Source organism: Sminthopsis crassicaudata, chromosome 1 (genome assembly GCF_048593235.1).
Source record: "Sminthopsis crassicaudata isolate SCR6 chromosome 1, ASM4859323v1, whole genome shotgun sequence".
Classification (NCBI taxonomy): Eukaryota; Metazoa; Chordata; class Mammalia; order Dasyuromorphia; family Dasyuridae; genus Sminthopsis; species Sminthopsis crassicaudata.
The window spans coordinates 694,479,432-694,506,563 of NC_133617.1; the positions used below are offsets into that span (position 1 = coordinate 694,479,432).

At 38.5% G+C, this 27,132-nt stretch overlaps 1 protein-coding gene across 2 annotated transcripts in view; it reads right to left on the reverse strand.

Annotated features, from left to right (window-relative positions):
- The window catches only part of HDAC11 (histone deacetylase 11), a 41,024-nt gene extending 18,124 nt beyond the window's left edge, over window positions 1-22,900 (reverse strand). For both annotated transcript variants that reach the window (XM_074283674.1, XM_074283673.1), the window contains exons 1-3: window positions 22,819-22,900; window positions 19,315-19,463; window positions 17,843-17,943 (exon numbers count right to left, since the gene is read on the reverse strand). In XM_074283674.1, the coding sequence (XP_074139775.1) occupies window positions 17,843-17,943; window positions 19,315-19,463; window positions 22,819-22,820 (252 nt within the window). In that variant the 5' untranslated portion in view covers window positions 22,821-22,900. The remainder of the gene's footprint in view (window positions 1-17,842; window positions 17,944-19,314; window positions 19,464-22,818) is intronic.
- Window positions 22,901-27,132: the final 4,232 nt, after the last annotated feature.

A 27,132-nucleotide genomic window follows, 5' to 3' on the forward strand; every position in this document is an offset into this window, starting at 1 on the left:
AGTTGATGTAAGTCTCTCCAGGCCTCTCTGTATTCCTCCTGCTGGTCATTTCTTACAGAACAATAATATTCCATAACATTCATATACCATAATTTACCCAACCATTCTCCAATTGATGGACATCCATTCATCTCCCATTTTCTAGCCACTACAAAAAGGGCTGCTACAAACATTTTGGCACATACAGGTCCCTTTCCCCTCCTCAGTATTTCTTTGGGATATAAGCCCAATAGTAGCAATGCTGGATCAAAGGGTATGCACATTTTGATAACTTTTTGGGCATAATTCCAGATTGCTCTCCAGAATGGTTGGATTCTTTCACAACTCCACCAACAATGCATCAGTGTCCCAGTTTTCCCACAGCCCCTCCAACATTCATCATTATTTGTTCCTGTCATCTTAGCCAATCTGACAGGTGTGTAATGATATCTCAGAGTTGTCTTAATTTGCATTTCTCTGATCAGTAGTGATTTGGAACACTCTTTCATATGAGTGGAAATAGTTTTAATTTCATCATCTGAGAATTGTCTGTTCATGTCCTTTGACCATTTATTAATTGAGAATGGTTTGATTTCTTATAAATTAGGGTCAGTTCTCTATATGAAATGAGGCCTTTAACAGAACCTCTAACTTTAAAAATATTTTCCCAATTTGTTACTTCCCTTCTAATCTTGTTTGCATTAGTTTTGTTTGTGCAGAAACTTTTTAGTTTGATGTAATCAAAATCTTCTATTTTGTGTCAATAATGATCTCCGGTTCTCCTCTGGTCATAAATTCCTTCCTCCTCCACAGGTCTGAGAGTAGACTATTCTCTGTTCCTCTAATTTATTTATGATCTCATTCTTTATGCCTAAATCATGGACCCATTTTGATCTAATCTTGGTCTATGGTGTTAAGTGTGGATCCATATCTAGTTTCTGCCATACTAATTTCCAGTTTTCCCAACAGTTTTTTTCAAATAATGAATTTTTGTCCCTAATGTTGGTATCTTTGGGTTTGTCAAAGATTAGATTGCTATAGATGTACCCTTTTTTGTCCTTTGTATCTAATCTGTTCCACTGATTTACCGGTCTATTTCTTAGCCAATACCAAATGGTTTTGGTGACTGCTGCTATATAATATAGCTTTAAATCAGGTACACTTAGACCGCCTTTCTCTGACTTTTTTTTCATTAGTTCCCTTGCAATTCTCGACCTTTTATTCTTCCATATGAATTTTGTTATTTTTTCTAGGTCATTAAAAGAGTTTCTTGGGAGTCTGATTGGCATAGCACTAAATAAATAGATTAGTTTGGGGAGTATTGTCATCTCTTGGCCCTCTTTTTACTGAATCATGTGGTTTCAACTTATAAAAGAAGTCATTTGGTATCAACTGCTTATACTACCATACAAGGAGGGTATAAAAGCAGTAGAAAAAAGATACATTGCCCACCTTCAAATTTCTATGTGAACCTAAAGTCCACATACAGAGACATCAAGTTCAGATGATGGAATAGTTGAAAAACAAATTTAAGCATCTTAGGAGAAACTACATAAATACGATACCTAAATGTGGAGGGAATCCAACATAAAAGGAAACATTGCTATAGGTTGGGGATTAGTCAAGTTTGCAAAGATTTCATGGGAATAGGTAGGATTGAGGAGATGCAAAATATCTGAATTATTAGGGGGAAAGGGAAGACCTTATGGGTAGGAAGAACAGCATGAGCAAAAGTACAGAGGTAACATGAACTTAGTGTGTTCAAGAGAGAGAAGAAATTGTCTTGGCCACAGCAGAAGGTCCATATTAAAAAGTAAGAATGCAATGGATAACATGCCAGGTCTGAAGTGAGGAAGACATCTTCCTAAACTCAAATCTGGCTTCAGACACTTAGTAACTGGGTGACCCTGGGGAAGTTTGCCTCAATTTCCTCATATATAAAATCATCTGGAGAAGGAAATGGCAAAACCCACTCCAGTATCTCTGCCAAGAAAACCTCAAATGGAGTCAGGAAGAGTTGAACATTTCTGAAAATGACTCAAAAACAACAACACATAAGGTTGTGTGAGATGAAAGTCATGTCTGTCCAGATGAATGGAGCTTGAATTTAATGTGGTAAGAATAGGGATCCATTATAGATTCTTGATCAGAAAAAAAAAATTGATATTTTAGAAAAGATTAGCAGCCATTTAGAGTCAGAGGGGAAAAGGACAAATAAAATTTGCAAAGATCATAGATTTTTATCTTAATGGTCATTTAATCCCAATCCCTCTATTTAACTGAGAGATTGAGGACTGAGTCCCAGAAAAGTTAAGGAAGGAGTCCAAGAACACAAGGGCATGTGACAAAGCCAGGATAAGAATCTGATACTTGAATACTAAATAGAAATTCTGAATCAATCTACTTTGTAACCACATAAGAAGCTGTGGGGCAATTCAGGCTTGATCTAGAAGTTAGTGACAGTGGAAAGAGCTAGAGTAAAGCACAAATCACAGCTGAATGAAGATAGGAATAAGAGAGTGAAGAGTCAGCAATGCCGGTAATTACAAGTTTGAAGGACTGGGACTGGTACAACTGATAACCAAGGAGAAGCTGAGACTAGAAGGGGTTTGGAGGAAAATGAATTAAAAGTTTCAAATAATAGCGAGATATCCAAATACACCATGTGTCTTAAAAGTTTTATTGACATTTTAAGCTTTAATACCTCAATTAGAGCTATTTGTAACATGCTGTACATTTGGGAGTCAGCAGTACATAAAATAACCTAAATTGTGAATGGAAAACATTTCTGACAGTGAATGTTGGTTTTGATCCTTCATTATTGAAGAGAACCAAAATGACATCACCATGTTAGAATCAAGTTTCAATGTGTCTGCCTGTGGCTGATCAGATCAATATAAGCTCGGAATGCTCTACCACAGGTTCACAAATAGTCCCCGTGGACTTCCTAAATTTATACCTCTTGCATTTCTTTGAATCTTCTTCGATTCTGCTTTGTTCCTAGAGCATAGCACCTTGTCCACTGAAGGTATGCTATGCTAGGTATCAGCGTTTCCCATGTCGTACAATCAATTCCAAAATTCTTGAGACCTTGAGAGGGTCCTTGCATCACTTTTTTTTTTCTGACCACAATGAGAGTGCTTGTCTTGTGTGAGTTTTAAGAAAAAAATCTTTTTTTTTAATTAATAATTTTTTATTATATATATATTTTTATAATATTATCCCTTGTATTCATTTTTCAAATTATCCCTCCCTCCCTCTACTCCCTCCCCCCGATGACAGGCAATCCCATACATTTTACATGTGTTACAATATAGTCTAGATACAATACATGTGTGTGAATATCATTTTCTTGTTGCACAATAAACATTAGAATCCGAAGGTACATGCAACCTGGGCAGACAGATATTAATGCTAACAATTTACATTCACTTCCCAGTGTTCCTTCTCTGGGTGTAGCTACCTCTGTCCATCATTGATCAACTGGAAGTGAGTTGGCTCTTCTTTATGTTGAAGATTTCCGCTTCCATCAGAATACATCCTCATACAGTATTGTTGTTGAAGTGTACAGTGATCTTCTGGTTCTGCTCATTTCACTCAGCATCAGTTGATTTAAGTCTCTCCAGGCCTCTCTGTATTCCTCCTGCTGGTCATTTCTTACGAAAAAAATCTTTTAAGCAAACATACATTTGGCATCCAAACAGCATGGTCAGCCCATCACAGTTACACTCTCCACAATAGAGTTTGGATACTTGGCAGTTTAGTTTGGGAAAGGTCCTCAGTGGCTGGTGCCTTATCCTGCCAGGTCATCTTCAGAAGCTTCCTGATAATTCAAAAGGAAGCAAATCAGTTTCCTGGAATGGGGCTGGTGTGCTGTCCAGATTTCATAGGCATCCAGCGATAAGGTCAACACAACAGCTCTGAAGACCTTCAGATGGCAGTCAGTCTAATACCTTTTCTCTCTCATATTTTCCTTTAAAGGGGCAGCTAGGTGGCACAGTGAAAAGAGCACCAGCTCAGGAGGACATGAGTATTAAATCTGGTCTCAGACACAACCCTTCCTGGCTGTCGTGACCCTGGGCAAGGCACTTAACCCCAATTGCCTCAGGAAAAAAAATTTTTTTTTTTTGGAGCTTCTCAAACACTGAACTAGCTCTGGCAGTGCAAGTATCAACATCATTGTCAATGTGAACCCCACCCCCCGCGGCCCGCCCGCCCCGAAAGTATACTGCCAAGGAAAACTTATCCACGGCATTCAAAACTTCTCCATTCACTGTAACCAATGGGTCTACATATGGACAGTGTGATGCTAACTGATGGGGAGCACCTGTGTTTTCTTGGTGTTAATTGTTGGGCCAAATTTAGCACAAGTAGCAAACATTCAATCCATATTTTCTTGCATCTCAGCTTCAGAATCTGCATTAAGTGCACAATCACCTGCAAACAAAGAAATCATTTATCATGACTCCTTTCACTTTAGTCTTGGCTTGTAGCCTCTTCAAGTAGAATGATTTACTGCCAGTGTGATAGCTGACCATGATGCCCTGTTCATTCTCCCTGAAGGTGTTTGACAAATGGCTCCCAAGCTAAAAGCATGGGAGCAAGCACTCCATTTGGTGACTGGGGAAGTGCAAGAATATAATCCATTATCTACAATCTGGGCAAGCACGGCATCATGAAAATTAATGCACTATACTGATGAACTTCTTTGAACAATCAAATTTTGACATAATTTTCCATAAGCCCGACTGACAGCATCAAAATCTACAAACATGGTGTATGATCTGCTTCTGGCATTTCTCCCAGAATTGTCAGGCAATAAACCTGATATTGACCATTCTTTAACCATTTCTGAAGCTTCACTGGCTCTCAGGTAGATAACCATCTTCCAGGTAAAGGATCAACCTATTAAAGAGGACTCTAGGAAGAATCTTGCCAACAGTGACTGAGAGAAAGACCCATCTGTGACTGTCACAAGACAATCTATTTCCTTTACCTTTTATAGAGATGTACAGTGGAGGCATTTTTGAACTCGCTGGGAATAACCTCTTGCCATATAACCCAGAAGATTTTAGTGTCTTTTATATGAGCCATCCTTATAAATCTCAGCTGAAACCGCATCACCAGGAGCTTTGACATAGGAGAGGAGCCTAATAGCATTCTAAATTTCTTCTGCAGTTGGAAATTTGTTGAGAGATTGACTTCAACCTGAGGTAAATGGTCAATTGATTTAATTATGATCTGGTTAAGAGCATTATGGAAGTGTCAACCCAATTTCCCAAGTTCATGTCTTTATCATTAATCAACTCGGCTCCATGAGCACTGAGTAGTTGAGATGTGCCATATATCTTTGACCCATAAATAGCCTGCAGGGCATCATAAAAGTACTTTGGATTGTTATTATCAGCATAAAACTGAATTTCATCTGCCTTCTTACTGAGCCAAGAATCCTGCATCTTTCTAAGTCTCACTTGTATTTTACTTTTGACAAGAGATAAATACTGCCTTCTTAGAAATAGATGAACTGCTCTGCTGGTAATTTCTTTGGAGGTCTCATTTTTCATTAAGCAGCTTCTGAATTTCATCATTTTTGTCGAACCAGTCTTGATGTTTGCCAGTGTTCTGATCCAGATAAGCAAATGCAGCACTATACACCAAACCTCTGAAAGCTTCTCACTCCTTTTCTGCTCCACTGTTTCCACAACCTTCCCTTTAAGTTAGCAGAGAAGGTCTAATCTATTGACATGGAGTCTACTAATAATCATTTTGCTTTGTCACTGCTTTTGTTGAAAATGAATATTTAGCTTAGAGAGGTTAAATCTATGATGAGACTAGCACTCTGTGTCACTCTCATATCTTGTCTGTCTCTTCTCCTTATAATCACATAGTTTATTAAAAAAAATTATGTTTGCCGCAAGGATGAAACACAAAGTTTTATTGCATTTAGGTAAATGGAAAATAGTGTTGGTAATAGTGAAGGTCATGAGATGCACAAGTTTTAGATAGTAAGTGACCACTGATTTTGTTGTTTCTGATTCTATTCCTCCCAAGGACTCCCTGACATGTCTGATAGTCTGTGCCTACCCCAGCATTAGTCACCCAGAATTATAAGTTTGTCCTCTTTTAGAATATTGATGATGAGGATCTCTAGGTCTTCATATAATTTTTTTTTTAACTTCATCAAGGTGGGATCAGAGGCATTGACAATGGGAGTATGATGTTTTCCTGAAAGTGGTAATCACATTGTCATGAACCTGTCACTCATTCCTTTTGACAAGAATTCAAGCTTGTTGATTAAATTAGTTTACATCTCAAAACCTATAGCAGCTTGATGGCACTCCACTTCACTGTAGCCACTTAAGAAAAATATGTGTCCAGCTCTGACTTCAGTAAGCTAGACTTCATCTGTCAGCCTTGTTTTACTCAGGGCTGTCTGCTATTTGAATGCATTATTTGTTAATTTCTCTCACAAGAGCTGTTCACCTTTCAAAAATATTGGATTTTATGTCTAGATCCTTCCTCATGTCAGGAGGTAAGCAGTGCCATCCAAAAGGCTGCTCAGACACATGGGAGGCTGCCAAATCCTACTATTGCTTCCAGTGAGAAGATAACCCCATGGTCTGGGTCACCTGAGTGAAGAATTGTGAATACAGCTCCCAGTTGTCCATAGCTGCTGTTTCATCACTTGCCTGTTACCACAGAATTTTGAGATAGGTAAAAATGGTAAAGTGGTATAAGTGATATCTTTTGATTCATGCATTAATTGGATTTAAGTGAGGTAGGATTCCAGCATCATAATCAGTGGCAGGACAGAGTCAAGATAAATGGTGATAGCTCAAAATGCAGTGAATGACCTTGGGATCTATGATGAATAATGAAGCTTTATTATACTCTGCTGTACCTATTGCAGCTGCCTTCGTGGCTATTAGAACAAATCCTTCTCATCTGCCTATTCCATTAGGGGAAGTATTCACATGTTTGAGGTAGACACTTCCCTAACTCACTGATGATTTTGAAACCCCTCAGTTACTTCAAACTGTTTTAGCCTATCTGCTGAAATAGTATGTTGGGGTGTGACTGCTGCCTTGCTACAGCTTCTTGGAGTCACAGAACAGAGATGGATCAGGTAGACACCAAAGGTGGAAAGTGTCTCTGAGTCAGCAGCCCTTACACCAGAGGTACTAAACTTTCTTGATAATACTTTAAATCCCAAGACAGGAATGTGACCAAGGTGGGATAGATAGGGAGTGAATTTAGGGAATATTCAAACTAGAAGGCCCCTACTGGAGAGAAAGGGGGAAGTAGTTTTTGAATAAATAAAAGGAAATAATCTTCTATTAATCTCTATTTCCAGATCCTTGCTTTGGCATGACTCTGGACTCTCAAAAGTTATGACTGTGGAATATAAGTTCTGGAAAGTCCTACTGAGAGATAGAAATCCAATGATGGGCCTGTTTTCTTAAACTATGTTAGCAAAGGTTTATCAACAACAAGATTTCATTGCAACAATCTCACTGTTCTTCTCATCTCTTCTTCCAATAGTGATTCTCCAAGACTAGCTGTTAAGTTAGGGTGGGATTGTGACCCACAGTTATGGATGGAACACCCACATCAATGACTATAACATCTCCCTAAAGATTTACAGTAAAAGGAAATACAATGCAGAATGGGAATACTTAGAGAACATATTACTCCAAGAGGTTAGCTATAGCTTCAAAAAGGGTTGAAATAAAGTCACGAGTGATAAGAAGATGCAATAATACATTAGCATAGGGAAGAGAGAGCTGGATATTTGAGGAAATATCTATAATTTCTGAACTAGACATTAAGGAGAAAAGTCAAATTTTCCCAACACATCCTTGACAAAAGAATGAATGAATTCCAGAAATTAAATTTAAATGAATAAACATTAAGCATATAACACTGTCAGGAATGTTAGAAAAGGAAGATGGCATAATAGAAATACTCTGAATAAAACTAAACCAAGACAATTAACAAAATGGAAATCAAGTTGTATTTGGACACAGGGATGGGGTTCAAATTTGATCCCTATGGGATTTGGGTTGTTATTTCTTATTCTCTGGGATTTTATGAGTTCATCTGTGGACAGGTTTTTCAGAATTCTGGATGTGACCTCAGGTGGACCTTTTGATGATTATTAACATTTTGATTAACATTCAAAATCTCCTAGCCAAACCTCCAAATGTATCAGTGGATGAACTCTACTGTGGAAAATCCCCAGATCTTAACTATACTATACACACACACACACACACACACACACACACACACACACACACACACACTCTTAACTATACCAGACCAGTGCATAAGTACCTAAACAGGCTTGTTAATTAATTAAACATCCTCCTCTTTGGGACAGGAAAGAGAGATGATTACTGGGATTTTCTCTAGTATATTCATCTGATCCCTTCATCTTTTATGTCACCTTCCTTCCTAAGGTATCCCCCTAAAACCATTAAGTAAACCACCCACCAGCCTTCTGAATATCTTTCCAAAAAATTTAGACACCTGGGGACAAGGCTATGTATAGTCCAAAGTGATCAGAGATTAGGATCCAGCCATCAAACATGTTTCTATTCTGTCACAAATCTAAAAAGCAAACATAGAGAAAGGCCATATCTTCAGGGCAAGTAGTTGAAGGAACCAATAAAGTTTCATTTCAGAGTTTGTTTGGTTCTTCTTAATTCACAGCTGCTGAGGTAGTAGGATTTCTATTAAATTATAATGGGGAGAAAATATGAAAAACCAACACTACATCCACCTGACATCTATTTTATGTTTGATTGTACATATGGGTACACAGTTAGGAGTAGACAGGAGTAGGGATAATGGATAAACTGCTATGGGTACAGCTTTAGCAGGTGATAAATGAGAGTAGGAGGGAAAAAGAAATTAGAACAAATTGTTTTTGTTCTGATGGGATTTGGGATCTTGGACCTTGGCTAAAAGAAGCCTCAGGAACTATTTAGTTTAACACCCCTCCTCATATTACAGATGAGGAAACTGAGACTCCAAAAAAGGGTAGTTCCAAGGACACACAGGTAGTAATATTGCCAGAGGCAAAATTTGAATCCAAGTTGAACCAAAATCTTAAATAAACAAATGCAGAATATACCTCCAAATCTGAGTCTACCAGAATTTATCCTCCTGATTTTTGCCCCTAAAATCTCTTCTTTTAGGTCCAGAATTTCTGCCTTCCTAGTTCCAACACTTGAACTCTTTGTTTTTCTCCTATATATCCTTGGATGGTGTGTTCCTACTCCTGATAGTGATTCTTGCTATTCATGGACAGAAACAAAACTGGGGCTGAAAAAGCCTTTGAGAAGCTGTGAATTTAGAGTCAGGACTCTTTCAACCAACAAAACTCTCTGGATTTTCTAAGTCTTCAAGTCCTTGTCATGTGGTTGACTTGGCTTCAAAGGGAATAACAAAAAGTACAGGGTAGAAATTACAAAAAGAAAAAAATTAGGCTTAATATAAGGTAAAATTTTCTGATAATTACTGGTACCCAAAAGTGGAATGAGCTGTCCTAGGAAGCAGAGAGGAGGGAGAAGAGATTGGAGACCTTCAGGGTAAAAGATGGATGACCATTTTGAGGTATGTTGTAGAAGAAAGTTTCTCCTCAGTGAAATTCTTTAAACAAAGGTTGGATGATTTACTTGTCAAGTAAACAGTAGCATTTTTTTAAAAAATTTGGATATAAGCTAGGTTAGAGTAGATGTCTACTGGGATCTGTTTCAAATATTTTGAAATTCTGTGGTTCTGCTAGGATTTTTCAAACTAACTCTGAAAAAGCCACTATTTAAGGGTGGTTATATCAATATCTATCAACACCCTTTCTCTATAATCACCCTAGAAAAGTTCAAAAGTCTAAGAGAACACCAGATTCTAGACACTGCCCAGCCCCAACTTATATCACAAACCATAGCTAATTCCATTATATTCCAGTCCAACTAAAGAATATAGGTAGTAGTTTGGTGGAAATCATTGTTATAGCATTTAAGTCTTTATATCAAAGGAACTGATCTTCACCAGGACTTGGAATCAAAAGAAACTATTAAAAAAAAAAAAAAAAAAAAAAAAAAAAACCTTGGTCCAGGTGAGATCACTAGACTCATTACAATGAGCCCCCTTCCTCTCACTCTCCCTCTTGAGTTTTTACCCTCTCTTTCCTGGATTTAAGAACACCAAATTCAAGTTCCTATTCCCCCAAAATTCCCCCACATGTATGTCACCCATAGCAGTAAATATAGTAAACTTTACTTATCAACCAAAGGCCAGAGCATGTCGCTGTCCAAACCAAACCATCACTGTAGGATTGTTTTCTCAAAGGCAAATTCCAGTATCAATTAGGCTTTTATTAATTCTTTTATTACCATTGTTATTTAAGCCCTGAATACAACACCAATTCACATCACAAACAAAACAGCCATGCAGGGAAAAATCCAGGCGAGCCAACTGCTACCAAGCTGAGAGACCCATGAGATGAAGGACAGCCAACAGAATTTTGTATCTCTCTCTCTCTCTCTCTCTCTCTCTCTCTCTCTCTCTCTCTCTCTCTCTCTCTCTCTCTCTCTCTCACACACACACACACACACACACACACACACACACACAGACAAAAGAGGGGGGAAGAGAGAGAGAGAGAGAGAGAGAGAGAGAGAGAGAGAGAGAGAGAGAGAGAGAGAGAGAGAGAGAGAGAGCACTCAATGGCCTGCATGGGATTGTGATAGCAGCTTGATTTGTATTCCCCAAAGGGAAGAGGATATACAGAATAGAGACATTTTCAATCATGGGGGTACTTCCAGAGAGCTCTCAGAATAGAGTTTTGAGTTCTACCGAAGGCGGGGGGAAAGTAAAAGAAAAAGACATTCAAAAATCTGGAAAAGATAAAAACATCATGTTCTAAATTGACAATTATTTAATTAAGGAGATCAGATATTATGACACCTGCTGAGATACCCAGAAATGGGAGTCATTCGGCACCAATTTTTGAGTGTCACTGCACTTTCTGCCTTTGTATTCCCAGTAAATTCTATCCACATGTGCACATTGGTTTTCATTAACCTGGCAGGTTTTCCTAGCCTTCCTTCCTTCTCTGCACATGGAATTCTTGTCATGTGCCATTTCAGCCAAATACCAGGCTGCCAGCCAAAGAGTTGCAGGTCTTTTTCAAGAACTAAGCTTCAGTCTCTTCTCTTTCATTTTTAATGAGTTTTCACGGTAGTTGGCCCATCTAGAATTCTCACAGCTACTGGCCAACAAAGGAAACTAGTTGCTGCCACCAGGAAACTAAACAACAGAACAACCTGACATAGAGCTGGGAATGCTATAAATATTTCTAAATATCCCACATCGTATTTCTTTTGACTGAACTCCAGTATCCCAACTCTGACCAGCATATTTGTTATCCTGAATCTTTCATTTTATGTGAAATAGAAAATCATCAAAAGTACTGAGAGAGAGAATGTGAGAGAGAAAGAGAGAGGAAAAAGAGAGAGAGAGAGAGAGAGAGAGAGAGAGAGAGAGAGAGAGAGAGAGAGAGACGAGAGAGAGAGAGAGAGAGAGAGAGAGATGCTGAGTTCTTGCAGTCCTAAATAATAGCTCTTCTCCTAGGAACAGAATTACAGCTCCATGTACCTATGTACCAGTTGGTCTCATTGGAGAAATTGGCCCTTTTGTAAACCAAGCCATAGATAATTCAGAATTCGAGTTGAGATATTTTTCTTATTAAAGGAAAAACTCACTTCCCAATCCAGGATCAGGCTACCAAGGGAATATAGGGGGCTTAACCTCTCTTGGAAGCCCTAGTAGAAGCATTGGTCAAGGCTGGCCAGAACATTATTTTTTTTTAATAATACTTTTTACTTTAAAAATACATACAAAAATAATTTTCAATATTCACCTTTACAAAACCTTGTGTTCCAAAATTTTCTATCTCCTTCCTCACCTTCCCCTTCCCCTCAACAGCAAGGATTCCAATATGGGTTAAACATGTACAATTTTTCTAAACATATTTCCACATCTATTATGCTGCACATGAAAAATCAGATCAAAAATGAAAAAAGAAAAAGAAAAAAAGCAAGCAAATAACAACAAAAATATGAAAATGCTATGTTGTGATCCACAGTCAGTCCCCATAGCCCTCTCTTTGGATGCTCTCTGGGTGGCTCTCTCCATCACAAGTCTATTGGAATTGCCCAGGACATTGTAAAGAATAAATGATAATAGTACTCCTGGACAGGACATGAGATATCTTCTTCCCCTACTCTAGATTTTTTTCTGAATTATCTCCTCTCAACCATAACTTGGTAAACCATTTTCTCAAAAACCACTAAATGGACAAATTCAACTTCTTATTTCTGCCTTAGTTTCCCTCCCCTGTATAAGGAAACAACATTAGTACTTCCCTATCAAGGAAACTAAGGCAGATGACAGAGTTTAAGTAGATCCTCATTATTTCTCAGCTAGATTAATGCAAAGATTTCCTTATTTTTCTCTCTGATTCAAATCTCTTCTCTTTCATACCCATAGATGCCATAGCTTCTTTAAATGGAGATCTAACCCCTAGTCAATAAAAACCAGTGACTTTCTATTGACTCTAGAATACAACACAAACTCTTCTATTTGATTTTTAAAGCTTTTTACAATCTGGACCCAACTATATTTCTAGTTTCACTGCTTATTTCTCCTTATTTAAACTTTAGCATAAACATCTAGAGGGCACAGTGGACAGTGGAGAGGATACTGGGCCAAGAATTAGGAAGATTTCTCTTTCTAAGTTCAAATCTGGCCTCAGACCCTCACTAGCTATGTGACCCTAGACAAGTCACTTAATCCTTTTTGCCTCAGCTCATCAGTAAAATAAACTGGAGGAAAAAATGGCAAACACTCCAATTACTTGACAAGAAAACCCCAAATTGAGGCATGAAGAATTGAACACAACTATAAGAACTCAACAATAAAACTCTAGGATCCAATAAACTGACAATCTTGCTGATCCTCTTATAGCTCCCAATCCTACCTCCATGGCTTGAATGCACATTTCCTTCCCCTCTACCCCAACAACTCCCTCTCTTCTTTCAAGATACAGTTTGAACACTAGTTTCTACATGAAGCCTTTCAACTTCAACTTAAGTTCCTTTCCTTCCAAACTCATATATGATGTGTTTGTATGTATGTATGTATACATATATAAACATATGTATTATATATATATGTTTATTTATTTATACACACTTTTTCTCTTTATATTTATTCTGCGTACATTTCCTTATGTACCTATTGTCTCCTCCAGTGGAATGTTAAGTTCCTCCATAATAGGAAATGCTTCATCCTTTGTATTTGTATTTCTAGCACCTAGCACAGTGTCTGGCACAAAACAGAACCCAATACATGCTACAATACATGAGAAGACCTAAATGCATCCCTGCTTCTCATCTTCCAGAGATATCTCTCCAAACCCAACTAATAAAATTCCCATCTTTGGGTTATGGCAGCAAAACTGCCTGTTCAATACATATATTAAGGATAATGTACCACAAGGTTTTATTAGCTACTTTGTCTTAAATATTATTAGTAAGTTATTATTAGCAACTTTGTATAAAGTAATAGTACTTTGGAAACAGAAAAATTTATCAGATTAGTCTTAAGAGAAATAAGGAAATTAAGAGGATTGGATACAAGGCCAGGAGTTTTGATTAGAGGTTCAAAGATCTGGAGATTTTGATAGTACCCAGGTAATTAATCTATGCAGAAGTGAAATAGAGGAAAGACTGTTGAGGAAGAAGAGGGTAGTGAACACACTAAAAGAAAGAAAACGTTAGAAAGTCAAATTTTATTTTTTAAAATTTATTTTTTGCTGAGGTAATTGAGGTTAAGTGACTTGCCCAGGGTCATACAGTTAAGAAGTATTGTGTCTAAGACCACATTTGAACTCAGGTTCTCCTGATTTCAGGGCTAGTGCTCTGTCCACTGTGCCACCTAGCTGCCCCAGAAGAATTGGCCAAGGGATAAAAATCGCTTTGCATGTCTATCTCACTTCTCTCCTCCTCCTCAGCCTTCTTCTCTTTCATTAGCAGTTAATGCTACTGTCATCCATTGTCCTCAAACTATTGTGGGAGAGAGAAGGGACTGATCCCAAGTTCCCAAACAGAATTATTTTAGGACAAAGACCCTTCTACCACTGCTACCCCCACACCACAGAGGTGTGAACATTCATTCATTCATTCAGTAAGCCTTTATAAATTGCCTACTATATGCCAGGTACTGTGTTAGATACAGCGGATGCAAGTCAAAAATTAGACAGTGTCCACATTAAACAAGTTTACATTCTATTGGGGAAGAAGCAAAACATGAACAAATAAATAAATAACATATGCAAAGTGTTTCTAGTGAATGAGAGTAACTAGAACCTGGAAAACAGGTATTATTTAATAAAGACTTGCTGATTAAATTGATGACTTTCACCAATGTTGACAAACCTTCTCTTCTACTGAGTCTAACAAGTTAAGGTGACTGATTCTCTCAGAAAAGTCAAGTTCACCTACCTACCATCTATCATCACTATTTCAATTTCATTGCCTGACCTAAAACTATCAATTGGGACTAGGAGGCTCTTTTCAAAAAGTTTTTTCTATCTGTACCAGGAAAATGCAAGCTTCATTTTCAGACACAAAGAAAAGGAGGCTTTCCCTTTTACAAAATTCTTTTCTGATTCCTTACTATATAATACTGATGACCCAGGATTTTCAAAAGCTATTTCAGGAGGTGAGTCTGTCTAATTTTTATCTTGGATCTACTTTCAGACCACTGAGGAGCAGCATTCAATTAAAATAAAGGATAAAGATGAGAAGACAGCCTTGAGAACATATTGCCTGACCTCTACAAATAAGATGGGGCCAAAAAAGGTAAATGAAGAAAAACAAAAATTTTGACTCTAATTATTACAATTTTCTACAAAAGCTTAGCCATTGTAAAGTAGTTGCCACAGTGAAGAGGCCAAAGGTACCCAGAAATTGCTAAACATTTGTAGTTAACAAACATATGTGCCTTTGCCAAAGGGCTTATAGAAGCTAAGGGTAACAAGAAGTTAGCTTATAAATTCATTTGTAAAACAAGGAAGGAAGGTAATGGAAAATAACTAGCATTATGACCTCTTAGAAGCAAAAGCAAGTCTTCAAAAATTTGGCATGAGCCCCAACTAAACCACACCAATCTGAGAGCACTTAGGGGTAAAACTGGCTGCGTAATAATGAACAGGGGGAAAAAAAAGGAACAAAACTTCCAATGTTTCCATGATGATCTATTTTTATCATCATCAGTGACTCCACTTAAATCCTATCCCCTCAGTCCTTAACTACACAAGGAAGTTGACATGGCATTTAAGACATATTAGAAGAAACAAAACTTTGAAATCCTCAAAGGATCATTTGACAAGATATTTCAGAGAGGGAAAGAAGATCAAAACAATGGAAAAATTAATGGACACTTTGACTATCCAAAAGAAGCTGTCAAAGTAACCCTGGTAACTAACAACTCATATAACTACATTCTCTTTATAAAAATCACTAAGAGAATAATCTACAAACATACAAACATCATACAAACATAAAGGATAATCTTTATGAAAATATAAGAAAGGAATAAGCAGACTTTCAGAAGTAGTAATGTACCACAAAACATAGCTCATAACTTTACACTTACCCAATTCTCTGAAAGGCAAAGAGAAAACAAGATATCTTGCTATCTTTTGTATTTGTTAACTTACAAGCACATAAACAGGCACACACATCCCCCACACAGAGACTTAAAGGCTCTCATGTAACAAGGAATCCTCAAGTGTACATTAAAATCATATAAAAGTCCTTGGCAAATGTTAACCACAGAGGTAACTGTTCAATGGCTCCCTGCTTATAAATATCAAATGAAGCATAAAAAAGAGAAATGAATGATTATCAAAGTTGTCTTTCCTACCATGGAGGATGACCTATTCAAGGTTCAAATTCCTATAGATGGCAAGGTCCTTCAGGTGCAACTGTTTGCAGATAACATTGGGCTGATTGTTATCCAGTCCCAGAACATTACAAGAATTCCTCACTGGGAGCCATAATTACTCAAAAGATATAGATTTCCATCCATATAGAAGAATTAAACAGATGAAAAAAATTATCATCTATACAATTCCAGTTAATTCTTCAGTCTCTACATCTGAAACAAGTCTATAGAAGTACAAAAAAATCTGACTTCAGAACTGGAGGAAGTAGGCAGGCTAAATGATACATGGGATAGTGTGGTACTTTTAACAATCACAAGCTGCTCTTTAGTGCAAAAACTCATCTTTTAAATACAGTTATTCTCTTGGTTATCAAGCTTGCAAAGATTACAAAACTCGGAATACCACAATCTTTAAAGATCTAAAGTTGAGAGAGACACAAAGCATAATGAAGAGATATGTTTTGGGGATAAGTACTCAACATATCTGTAACAGTGATTCTGCATGTAATAGAGACTTGATAAACATATGATAAGTTAACTATATATACAAGAAGTGCCATAAGGAATATCTTCCAGGAAATGTATAATTATAAAAAGAGGTCAGTCATGTGTTGAGAATAAGGAATAATAAATGACCTAGGGACTCCCCTGGGACCCTTAGAATGTACAAATACCTAGAAGGAAGATCTCTAGCATAGTAGATGAAAATCATATATTGGAAGGAAGTCTAGAAACTCAATCCCTGGAGAGAGAGCAGACTTCAAATACTGAGGAGACCAAAAGCAGATTGTCTCCAGAGGAATCCCCTACCTAAGGGGGATAGGAGCTGCTCCTCAATACAAAAGAATCTCATAGAGGAAATCAAAAAGGCTCTCACAAGAGAGCTAGAAGAGAAATAGAAAAAGGAAAGAGAAGCTTGAAAAGAGAGCCTGGAAACTCAATCCCTCTTAATTACTCACTTCCTTATATATCTATGAACTCTCATCCTATTTCCTAGAAACACACCTTGAGCTAGTTCCTAAACAGGAATCTATTATCACTAGTCTTTGGTACACCTTACTGGACAAAGGTCCCAAACTACTATAGAGTGTGACCAGATAGTGCTCTGAGTTACCTGTGCCTTTTAGGCACTCCAAAAACCTGCTGTATTGAACTGAATCTTTTTAATAGGCTGACAGAAACTTCATGCCAGAACTGTTAGATGTCTGTGTGATAAGAAAAAGGTGGCTGATTGCTCAAATAGAAAATTAATGGCGGATGAAAGGGAAGGAAGCTCTTATTCAGGGAAAGTTGCCTCTTTTGAAGTAAAGGAACATGAAGTCCCTGTCTGACAGCTATGTTTGGTGACTAACAAGTTATTTCTAAAGAAAGATCTCTTTAAAATAGGATGATGCAATGGGTTACATTAATGGGCAACATATATGGCTCCTGGGATGAACCTTGTCCTTCATTCATTTCCATCCTCAACTAGACTATAACTAACTGTAACTCTTTAGGGTCTTTCCAAGATCTCAAGAAAGAACCTCAAACATTGCCTTTTCTCAAGTCAGACCTCAAACAATAGCTAATGGAATAAAATACAGGAAAGACCAAAAGAATCACTTTAACTTTGGTCTCAATCTAAAGTAACTACCCATGGTGTCTCAACATACTGGACACCCAAAGGAAAGGATTGCCCAATTGTAGAGGCTCCAGGCCTTCAAATTATCTCCTTCCCAGACTTGGAAATTAGTGGGGAAATAGAGAAGAAAGTCAAGAAAGTACATAGGAAATAGCAAGTGAGATTCATGCCTGGAAAACCATTCCAAACAGGTATGGCCAAAGGGACTCCATTCCTCCTTACCTTCAGCTTATTCAAGTATCTTTGTGTGTGTACCACCCGCAGGTCTTCCTCAGTAGCTTCTCTAGCTTCCACAATCATGACATCAGTAAGGAAATTTTCTTCTGTAACCAAGATAATAAATCACATCCTTTATATTCTTTCAAATATCAACCTTAGAGGAAAATGCCCTTGGCTTACCAGCCTAACACCCCACTGGCCACATCCTGGAGGCTTTCAAATCAGCCCCCAGTTTAAAACAGCTGTTATTATATATACATGAATTGAAGTGCAGAGACTAGATCCACAGGCTGCTGATTCAATTTGATTCAAAGTACTTATTAAGAGCCTGCTACAATACTTGTTAGGGCTGAGGATATAATACAAAAATAAATAGTCCCTTACCCTTAAAGTTCTACTTTTACTGGAGGATAGTATCACATTCAATAAAAATAAGACACTGATGTTCTCAGTGACAGGCAGGAAGGACAAAAGAGGTGATATAGTAAAAGGCAACAAATATTTACTAAATATCTATTGTTTGCGGAGCATTTTATTGGGAAAAAACATAAAATTTCTAGCTAGAGAATTTCAAAACAAAGTGTTGTATAGAATCTAAGGGGGAAAGTTCTCACCAATAAAAAAAAGGGTCAGAGAAAACTTTGTGGAGGATATGGCATTTGAGTTGGGTATAAATGAATGATTAGAGAAAAAAAAGGTCATTCCAAGCAATAATGCTGGCTGGCTATTGTTAGTCAATAAATATTTATTAAATACTTATCATGTGCCAGGAACTGCACTAAGCATTGGGAATACCAAAAAGAAAAAAAAAAAAGAAAAAAAAAAAAGAAAGAAAGAAAGAAAGAAAAGAAAAGAAAAAGGGAGTACGTGGTCTCAAGATGCTTATATTCCAAAGGAGGAAACAACATGTAAATTAGAAGGTACAAAAAGAAAAGAAAAAGAAAATAACATACAGAATAGATGGAAGACACAGAGATAAGAGGAACTGTGCAAATAGGTAAATGTGCAGTGCTCTGTCTATAGTGGGTGTTTCATAAATGCTTGTTGTTGCAAACTTTTGCTATTTCATCATTTTCAGTCCTGTCTGACTCTTTATGACCCCATTTGGGGTTTTCTTGGAAAAGATCTTGTAGTACTTTTGCCATTTCCTTCTCCAGCCTATTTTACAGATGAGGAAATGAGACAAACAGGATTAAGTTACACATCTAGGACGTATCTAAGGCTGGATTTGAACTCACAAAGATGAGCTTTCCTGACTCTAGGCCCAACATCCTATCCACTGCAGCACTTAAATGCCCTGTTGTGCAAAAATCATACTTCAAATATGGGTGAATTTAAAAAGAATACAGGAAAACACATTGAAAAGAAAGATAGAGATCACTGATAACAGATTCACCTGAATTTTCTATAGTTTTGCCTTGGATTACTCTGATCATGTCTATATTTGAGGTCAAGGAGAAAGTCTCTGATTTTACCTTTCAAAAAATGGACGACTTTCCCCCATTTCCCAGCATCAAAAGGATGAAGCTTCTCCAAACCCATGAATGTGATGTTGTATCTTGGTGAGTAGACAATGGGCCAGCAGGTCTTTGACACCTCTTGGTATAGCTTGGTGTCGTGAGGCCTTGAGGCACAGACAAAAAGAGAAATGGAAGAATACCAACTTAAAACACACAGAATATGGAATCTTTTTGTTTATTATTGATGAGTAATAATATTTTTTAAAAATTTTATTTAATATGTGCAAGAATGTTTGTGCAGCCCTCTTTGTAGTGGCCAGAAACTGGAAACCAAATGGATGCCCGTCAATTGGAGAATGGCTGAATAAGTTGTGGTATATGGATATTATGGAATATTATTATTCTGTAAGAAATGACCAACAGGATGATTTCAGAAAGGCCTGGAGAGACTTAACATCAACTGATGCTGAGTGAAATGAGAAGGACCAGGAGAACATTGTACAATACTATATGATGATCAATTCTGATGGATGTGGCCCTCTTCAACAATGAGATGAACCAAATCAGTTCCAATAGAGCAGTAATGAACTGAACCAGTTACACCAGCTAAAGAACTCTGGGAGATGACTATGAACCACTACATAGAATTCCCAATCCTTCTATTTTTTTCCACCTGCATTTTTGATTTCCTTCATAAGTTAATTGTACAATATTTCAAAGTCCAATTCTTTTTGAACAGCAAAATAACTGTATGGCTATGTATACATATATAGTATTTAACTTATGATTTAACATTTTTAACATGTATTGGTCAACTTGCCATCTGGGGGAGGGGGTGGAGGGAAGGAAGGGAAAAATTGGAACAAAGGGTTTTGTAATTGTCAATGCTGAAAAATTACCCATGCATATTCTTATAAATAAAAAGGTATAATAAAAAATTTTATTTAATATTTTATTTTTCCCCAATTACTTGTAAAATGAAATTTTAAGATTCATTTTTAAAATTTTTGAGTTAAAAATTCTCTCCCAGCTTCCCTCCACTCTCTTCTCATTGAGAAAGCAAGTAATTTGATATGGGTATACATGTGCAGTCACACAAAACATAGTTTCATGTAAGTCATGTTATGAAAAAAAAGACTCCCTTCCCTTCTCCAAAAAATAAAGAAAAATGTTAAAAGTATGCTTTGATCTGCATTCAGATTCAATCACTTCTTACTCTGGGGATGGATAGCATTTTTCATCCAAAGTCCTTTGAATTTTCTTGTATTATTGTATTGCCGGGAATAATTAAGCCATCCACAATTGATCATCATGCATTTTAGTGTGTACAATGTTCTGGTTCTGCTCATTTTACTCTATATCAGTTCATGTAAGTCTTTCCAGGTTTTCTTGAGAGCATCTGACTCGTCATTTCTTATAGTACAATTTAAAATCATGGAATCTAAATCTTGAGGAGGGGGGAAGTATGTAGTGGCTCTTCAGAAATCATCAGGTCCTAAACTCCCCAAACTCTTCTGATTCCTAGCAGGCAGGCTGTAAGTGCTTCACCACTTCCTGGCAAAAGCATGTTAGAACTGGAATTTTCCAGAAGAAGGTCAAACTTTCCAAGTTCCATATGTCCACTGCCTTTGAAATCAAGAGGACCAAGATTCATATCCACCCTCTACTACTTACTACTTGCAAATCAATTGATCACTGTAAGCCTCAGTTTTGTCATCTGTAAAAAATGAGGGAGTTGGACTTAACGGCTCTTCTGAAGTTCCTTCCTCCACAAAATCGATAATCTTTTGATCATCACAATTGGAAGGTACCACAAGAATTATTATTCCCATTTCACAGATAAGGAAATTGGGGCCGAACAAAGTGAAGACATTTCTCCACAGTCCTTTAGCTGGTTGGTATGTGTCTGAGACAGAACTGATAGCAAAGTCTTTCTGATTTGATGCTCAACACTGTGATTGATGCCAGAGCGTATACTGTTCTATTAAAATGTTCTAAAAGTCAGTTTCAACAAGACTACTTTGAGAGATAAGAGTAGGGTTTTTTTAAGTCATCATAAAATAGTGACAGTACAACTTCCCCCTCCCCCTAGGTTATAAAGAAAACAAAATAGGTAAGGAGGCATTTGGAAAAACATGATACTTAAAAATATTAAAACTACATAAATGAAAAGATTGAAGCTAGTTATCTTAGCCTTTCTGTTACCACATTTGTTTCATGCATATGATCAACCCAACTGCTAAGGATGCCTCAGTCGTTCTAACCCTAAATAAACACCTGGTTCTCAGCAATATCTCTATTACGGGCCACCAGATGATTAATTCTGGAAGGAATCTTAGAGATCACCCAGTCTAGGCTTCTTACCTCAGGGAAGAGAAAAGTGAAACCCAGGAGGAGAAAGTGGTTTCCCCAAGATCATAAATTCATAAGAAAGCTCGAAATAGAAGCCAGCCATCCCTGGTGCTGTGCTCTTTCCAGTGCACCATGCTGTGATTTTTAGGGCTGCTTCAGAGTGTTCTGTGAGGATGGAGAAGCGGCCTAAAGATGAGGAGCAGGATGGCTTTCTTTGCAGTAAAAAAGATGAATTTGGAAGAAAGTGACATTTCAAACCCTGTCTTTGACTATTACTACATGTGACCTTGAGGAAATTATCTACCTCTTATGTTCTCTTCTGGAAGGTAGGTTGGGATCCCGGCTGGGCTACCTAAGTTCTCTTCTAGACCTCAAGCTACCAATTCCTAAGCCAGAGACCCAGGCTCCTGGAGAGTCCATATTTTCTCTCCCTGGTCACAGCTGCCATATGTTCCCCTTGTCCTGGGCTCAAAATCGCTCTGGGCCTTGGCGTTTGCGCTTCCCTCCCCTGCCCCATCTTTGGAACCAGTCGCTGGCTGTCATTCTGCAAAAGGCCCATGAATCCCCTGCCAACCTCTGGCAAGGGCCACCGGCCCAACTCCCTCGCCCTTTTTGTCTTTCTTCCCAGAGAACAGAAAAGGCGTGGATTGAGGCTACATTCCCAGAGTCCCTTACTGCCTGTGTCAGGCTTTCCTCCCTGGGAGCAGGGGGGGGTGCGTGGGAAAGAAGACTGGGACTCAGAGCCACCTAATTCCCCAGAGAGCCTCGCGCCTGGGGGGGAGAAAGCCCGCGGGAGGAGACGTGCCTCTGTGGAGGATGCAATATCTGCACCCCGGCAGCCCCCACCAGAGACAGGGCCTGTCATCTAGGCCCGTCACTTCTTCCTGCCCCCGGCCCTGGACCAGCTGTCAGTCCACGTGGTGGCCCCCACCTCTCCCCTGCCCGGAGGAGGAGGAGGCGGGGGCATCCAGCTTCCACTTTCGGAGCCAAGCTCCACGACTGCGATCTGCTGGGTAGGGAGTCAGGGGGGATCGGGGCCCGCAACGCCCACGTATTTGGTCAAGCTGCCAGGCAAAGGGACGAAAAGCCTCCCCGCTCCCCCAGACCCTCGGGTCGCTCCCCCGGGCCGCGGCGCCCCAGCTCGGGCCCAGCTCGCACGTTACTCACATCCCCCCGCCGGGCCTGCGGCAGACCCGCCACCTGCAGTCACCGCCCGGACTTTGCACTGGGCCAAGCAGAGGCCGGTGGGGCGAGCGCGGGCGGGGGCAGCCAGGGGGACACGCCCCCTTACGTCACCGGGGCCGGGGCTTGAGAGAGCTGTCGGCCCCTCCGCAAGGCTGCATCACAGAAGGCTGAAAGCCCAAGTCACGCCCAGTGCTGAGATACGGCCCCACCTCCCTCAAGTTCTCCTCCCCTTCTCAATCTCAGGAGGAGGGGCTACGAGGAGGCCCTCGCCCCCCCGCGAGAAATCCACAGCCTGAAGGTTTCTTAGTGGGCTTGTTGCTGTGGTTTCTCCTCCGTCCTTGAAGACGATCGTGTCATCGGGGAGGTGATGCTAGGATGTGCGTGTGAGCTGGCCGGAAGTGAGGGAGCTGCGCGAGGTCCCCTGCCTCACTTTCCCCTCCAGGGCCGTCCACTGACCAGCCACAGACCCGGGTGACTGGAGATGGCCCAAGATGCAATGGAGATCTTGGCCTTTTTAAGCCAATTTAATTGGTCTTAAGTATGATGGGCAAAGCTCCCAGTGGGGTTCAAGACACTCACAGTGGAAACCAGCCTCGCACCGATGGGGCAGCCTCAGAAAAGCCGCAGAAAAGCATCCGCCTCTAAGGTTCTGGAAATCTCGATCTAAAAATGGATCAAACGATCTGGAGGTGGAATAGAATTAAGGAAACACTTACCCCTGGATCTACAGATGAGACAACTGAGGCCAAAAAACGAGAGAGAAAGAGCAGGGGTGACAGCGGAGGGAGGGAGGAATTCAAATCCGGTTTTTCTACTTCAAATCTAGTACACACTCTATCTTCAAACTTCAGTCACGGAATGTTAGAGCTCTTTCAGACTGCTGCAGAGTTCACCTAATCTAGATCCCTCTTTTTATTTTTTAAGTGAAAAATTTTATATTTTATTGTGTCCAGTTACATGTAATAACAATTTTAACATTCATTTTTTTAGATTTTGAGTTCCGATTTCTGTCCCTTCTTCCCTTTTCTTTTCCCTCCTTGAAAAGGAAAGCAATTTGATATAGATTATACATGTGCACTCATCCAAAACAGATTTCCATATTTTCTTGTTATGAAAGAAAACATGGACCAAAATCAAAATCACACACACACACACACACACACACACACACACACACACACAAGTTGTTTTTAAATTATCCTTCTTTTTTAAAAGATGAAGAAACTAAGGATCAGTATGAGGGAAGGAACTGATTTGGCTCCTCTGCAGTAACTCAATGAACTTGTAGTGGATCCCTGCAGGGATTGTTGGTGCTCAGGTTTTCTCACTCCCATTTCAATCCTTCTTTACAGTGGTCCCCACAGAGTCCTGCAAGGGGAGAACTCCACGTCCCTCCTTGCCTGAGCTCTTTTCTTTTATGCCTTGTAGATAGTCCTGAGTTGTAGAAAGAGGAGATAGAGAAGAAGGAGGCTGGATAGCAGGATTGCTGATAGGGGAAAGGAGGAGGGAAGGTCAAGCCACTCAGAATGAAGGGGCACTGTCCTGAGCAGGCGACATGGAGGAGAATCAGAAACAGGAAAGAGGAGGTAAAAGAGATGAAGGAGAGCTATCATAGGAGTTATGGGGGAGGGGAGGGGAAGAGACAAGTCAAGTAAGGACAGAATTTCTTATTTGGACCTAAAGGGGCAAGATAGTAAAGTGAAAATTAGGCCTTGATCCCCTGAGTCTTTGCTTTGCCTCCATCTGAGTGGTAGCAAAACTAGAGAGGAACAAAAAGGAAGGAAATGAACATTTATATAGTGCCAGGCACTTTACAAATATTATCTTGTTTGAGCCTCACAACTACCTTGGGGTGTAAATGCTATTATTCCATTTTATAGTAAAGAAAATTGAGGCAGTCAATCCCAGACTCTCATCAATTGTACCACCTAGCAAATTCTAGTAGAGTGCAGTAGAATGGGAAAACAACTAGATTTGGAATTCCACTTACCACTTAAGTAATTTCGAGTAACTTCAGGACTCAGTTCCTCATTTGTAAAAAGAGAGGACTGGATTAGATATTCTCTGGGAATTCTTGAACAAAATGATCTCTGCAGCCTCTGTCATCCTTCTTATAATTGATTCTCTTATGGACATGTTTCTTTTACTTGTCTTTCTCTTAAAGTCTTTTGGTCTTCCTAATAGTGCATCCTGGCAAATTATACCAAATAAATGATACTACCACTGATATTTCCTTGAAACCAGAAGTTTGGGTATATTAAGTATAAAGAATTAAAATAGACATCAATCATATTGATGGAATTTGTCCTGGGACATGACCCTTCGTCATATAGAGAATGAAATTACTTCCTAGGAAGGAGTCCCTTCGTGACAGCCAACCAATTTACAGAAGAATGGGGAGCTTATTTAGGCATTCTGGGTATTTTTCTAACTTGTTCAACAAGGTTATAAGGATGTGAACCTTTAGTTGGATCTTTTGATGACATTTCTCTTTGGAGGCTGTGTATATATCTTTTTAGAGATGCAGGTTAACTATTGGGATGTACTTCATGGTATCTCATGGAGAAGAGATCTCACAGTTTAAGGCTTATTTGGGTGAGAATTGTGGATGTCATGTCTTTCTTTGTTCTGGGTCTGTAGGTCGGGATGGTAGAAGAAAAAGGGGAAAACCTATATTGTCACTGAAGCCTAAAAAGGTACATGGATATTGGATGTATTCTTATCCAATAGGCCTTAGAATTCCTGGATTCTATTATTTTAGACAGAAGGAAGAATTTCCTAGATAATGTACATTTCATAGAGAATTTAGGGCTCAGCTTTCTTGTGCAGAAAGAAAATTACTAAGTATCACCATCCTGAGACTTTCCACTCTGCAATTTCAAATTTAAGAGTTCCAGGATCTAATTTTCTAGAGGGAGAAAAGAGGGTGCTTTAGCAGGAATATCCTTTAAATAAGATTACAGCAAAGTAAAACTATATATAGTCCTTAAACCTGAAGGACCAGATCTACTACATAGGTAAACAAAAGATTTAGACTTTATCTTTCACAGTATTACTGTGTATCACTCAGTAAGTATTTCTAAAGTGCTTTCTTTGCATCAGGGTGAGTTATTAAAATATTTCTGGTCTACTGGGGAGTTCCCTTTCTAGAAATCCTAAATTGACTTCCTTCCATGGGAATCCCAGAGCTCAGAAAAATTATATAATACCATAATTAGTGGAAGCTTACATATCTCTTAGTGGCACAAGTGAAATTCATCAGAATCTTTAAGGGTTATCCTTCTAGACATCTTAAATTCATTTCCAAGGTATCCAAAGGATAGTGTTATGAGCCTAAGGAACCATTTAGAATTATGAGGAAGATTGAACTTAGCAGAGGAAGGAGAATCGTAGCAAGTTTGTTTTGTTTTTTGGTTTTTTTCCCAAATGCCCTAAAGATAGTTTTCAATATTTATTTTTGTAAAGTTTTGCATTCCAAATTTTTCTCTCCCTCCTCTCTCAAAACAATCATTCTAATAGAAGTTAAATATATACAATCCTCTTAAACATATTTCCATAATTCTACCAAGTCTTTATGGGTCACTGTGACACCTCTGGGTTTAGGTTTTTGGTTTTGATTTTGGAGGGTTTGATTTGGAGGCTCTATGTAATACTTATGTATGTGTGTGTGTATCTTGAGTGTTTGTATGGGAACATCAATATCTATGGAGATCTAAACATTAGATTATTTCTAGAAGCCCATGTTCCGATTGTTCCCCAACCTCTTTTCTTCCATACATCAAAACTTACATGTTTTTGTTCTATTCCTTCTACATCTAGCTCTCTATTAGACATGCAATAAAATTAGGTCTAGATATTATTTAATAGTACAATCTTTAAAATCCATTCAACAAACATATTTTGAGAACTCACCACATGCAGAGCATTTTGTTTAGGACTTGAGTGAAATAGAAAATTACATAAGACAAAATTCCTACTCATGGACTTTATGGCGTAGTAGAAGCATACAACAGTTATAAAAAAGCCAGAATTCAAAATAATATGAAAAGAAATACAAATTAAAAGGCTAGAATTCAAAATGCAACTTAAAAGACTGAAAATAAAAATAATTCAAAAGAAATACAAATGAGAAGGCTAGAATTCAAAATCACAAAAAGAAATACAAATTGAAAAGGTATAAATCAAAATAATACAAAAGAAATACAAATTAAAGTCTAGAATTCAAAATAATGCCAAAAGAAATGCAAATTAAAAGGCTAGAAACAAAAATAATACAAAAGGAAACATAAAGTAGTG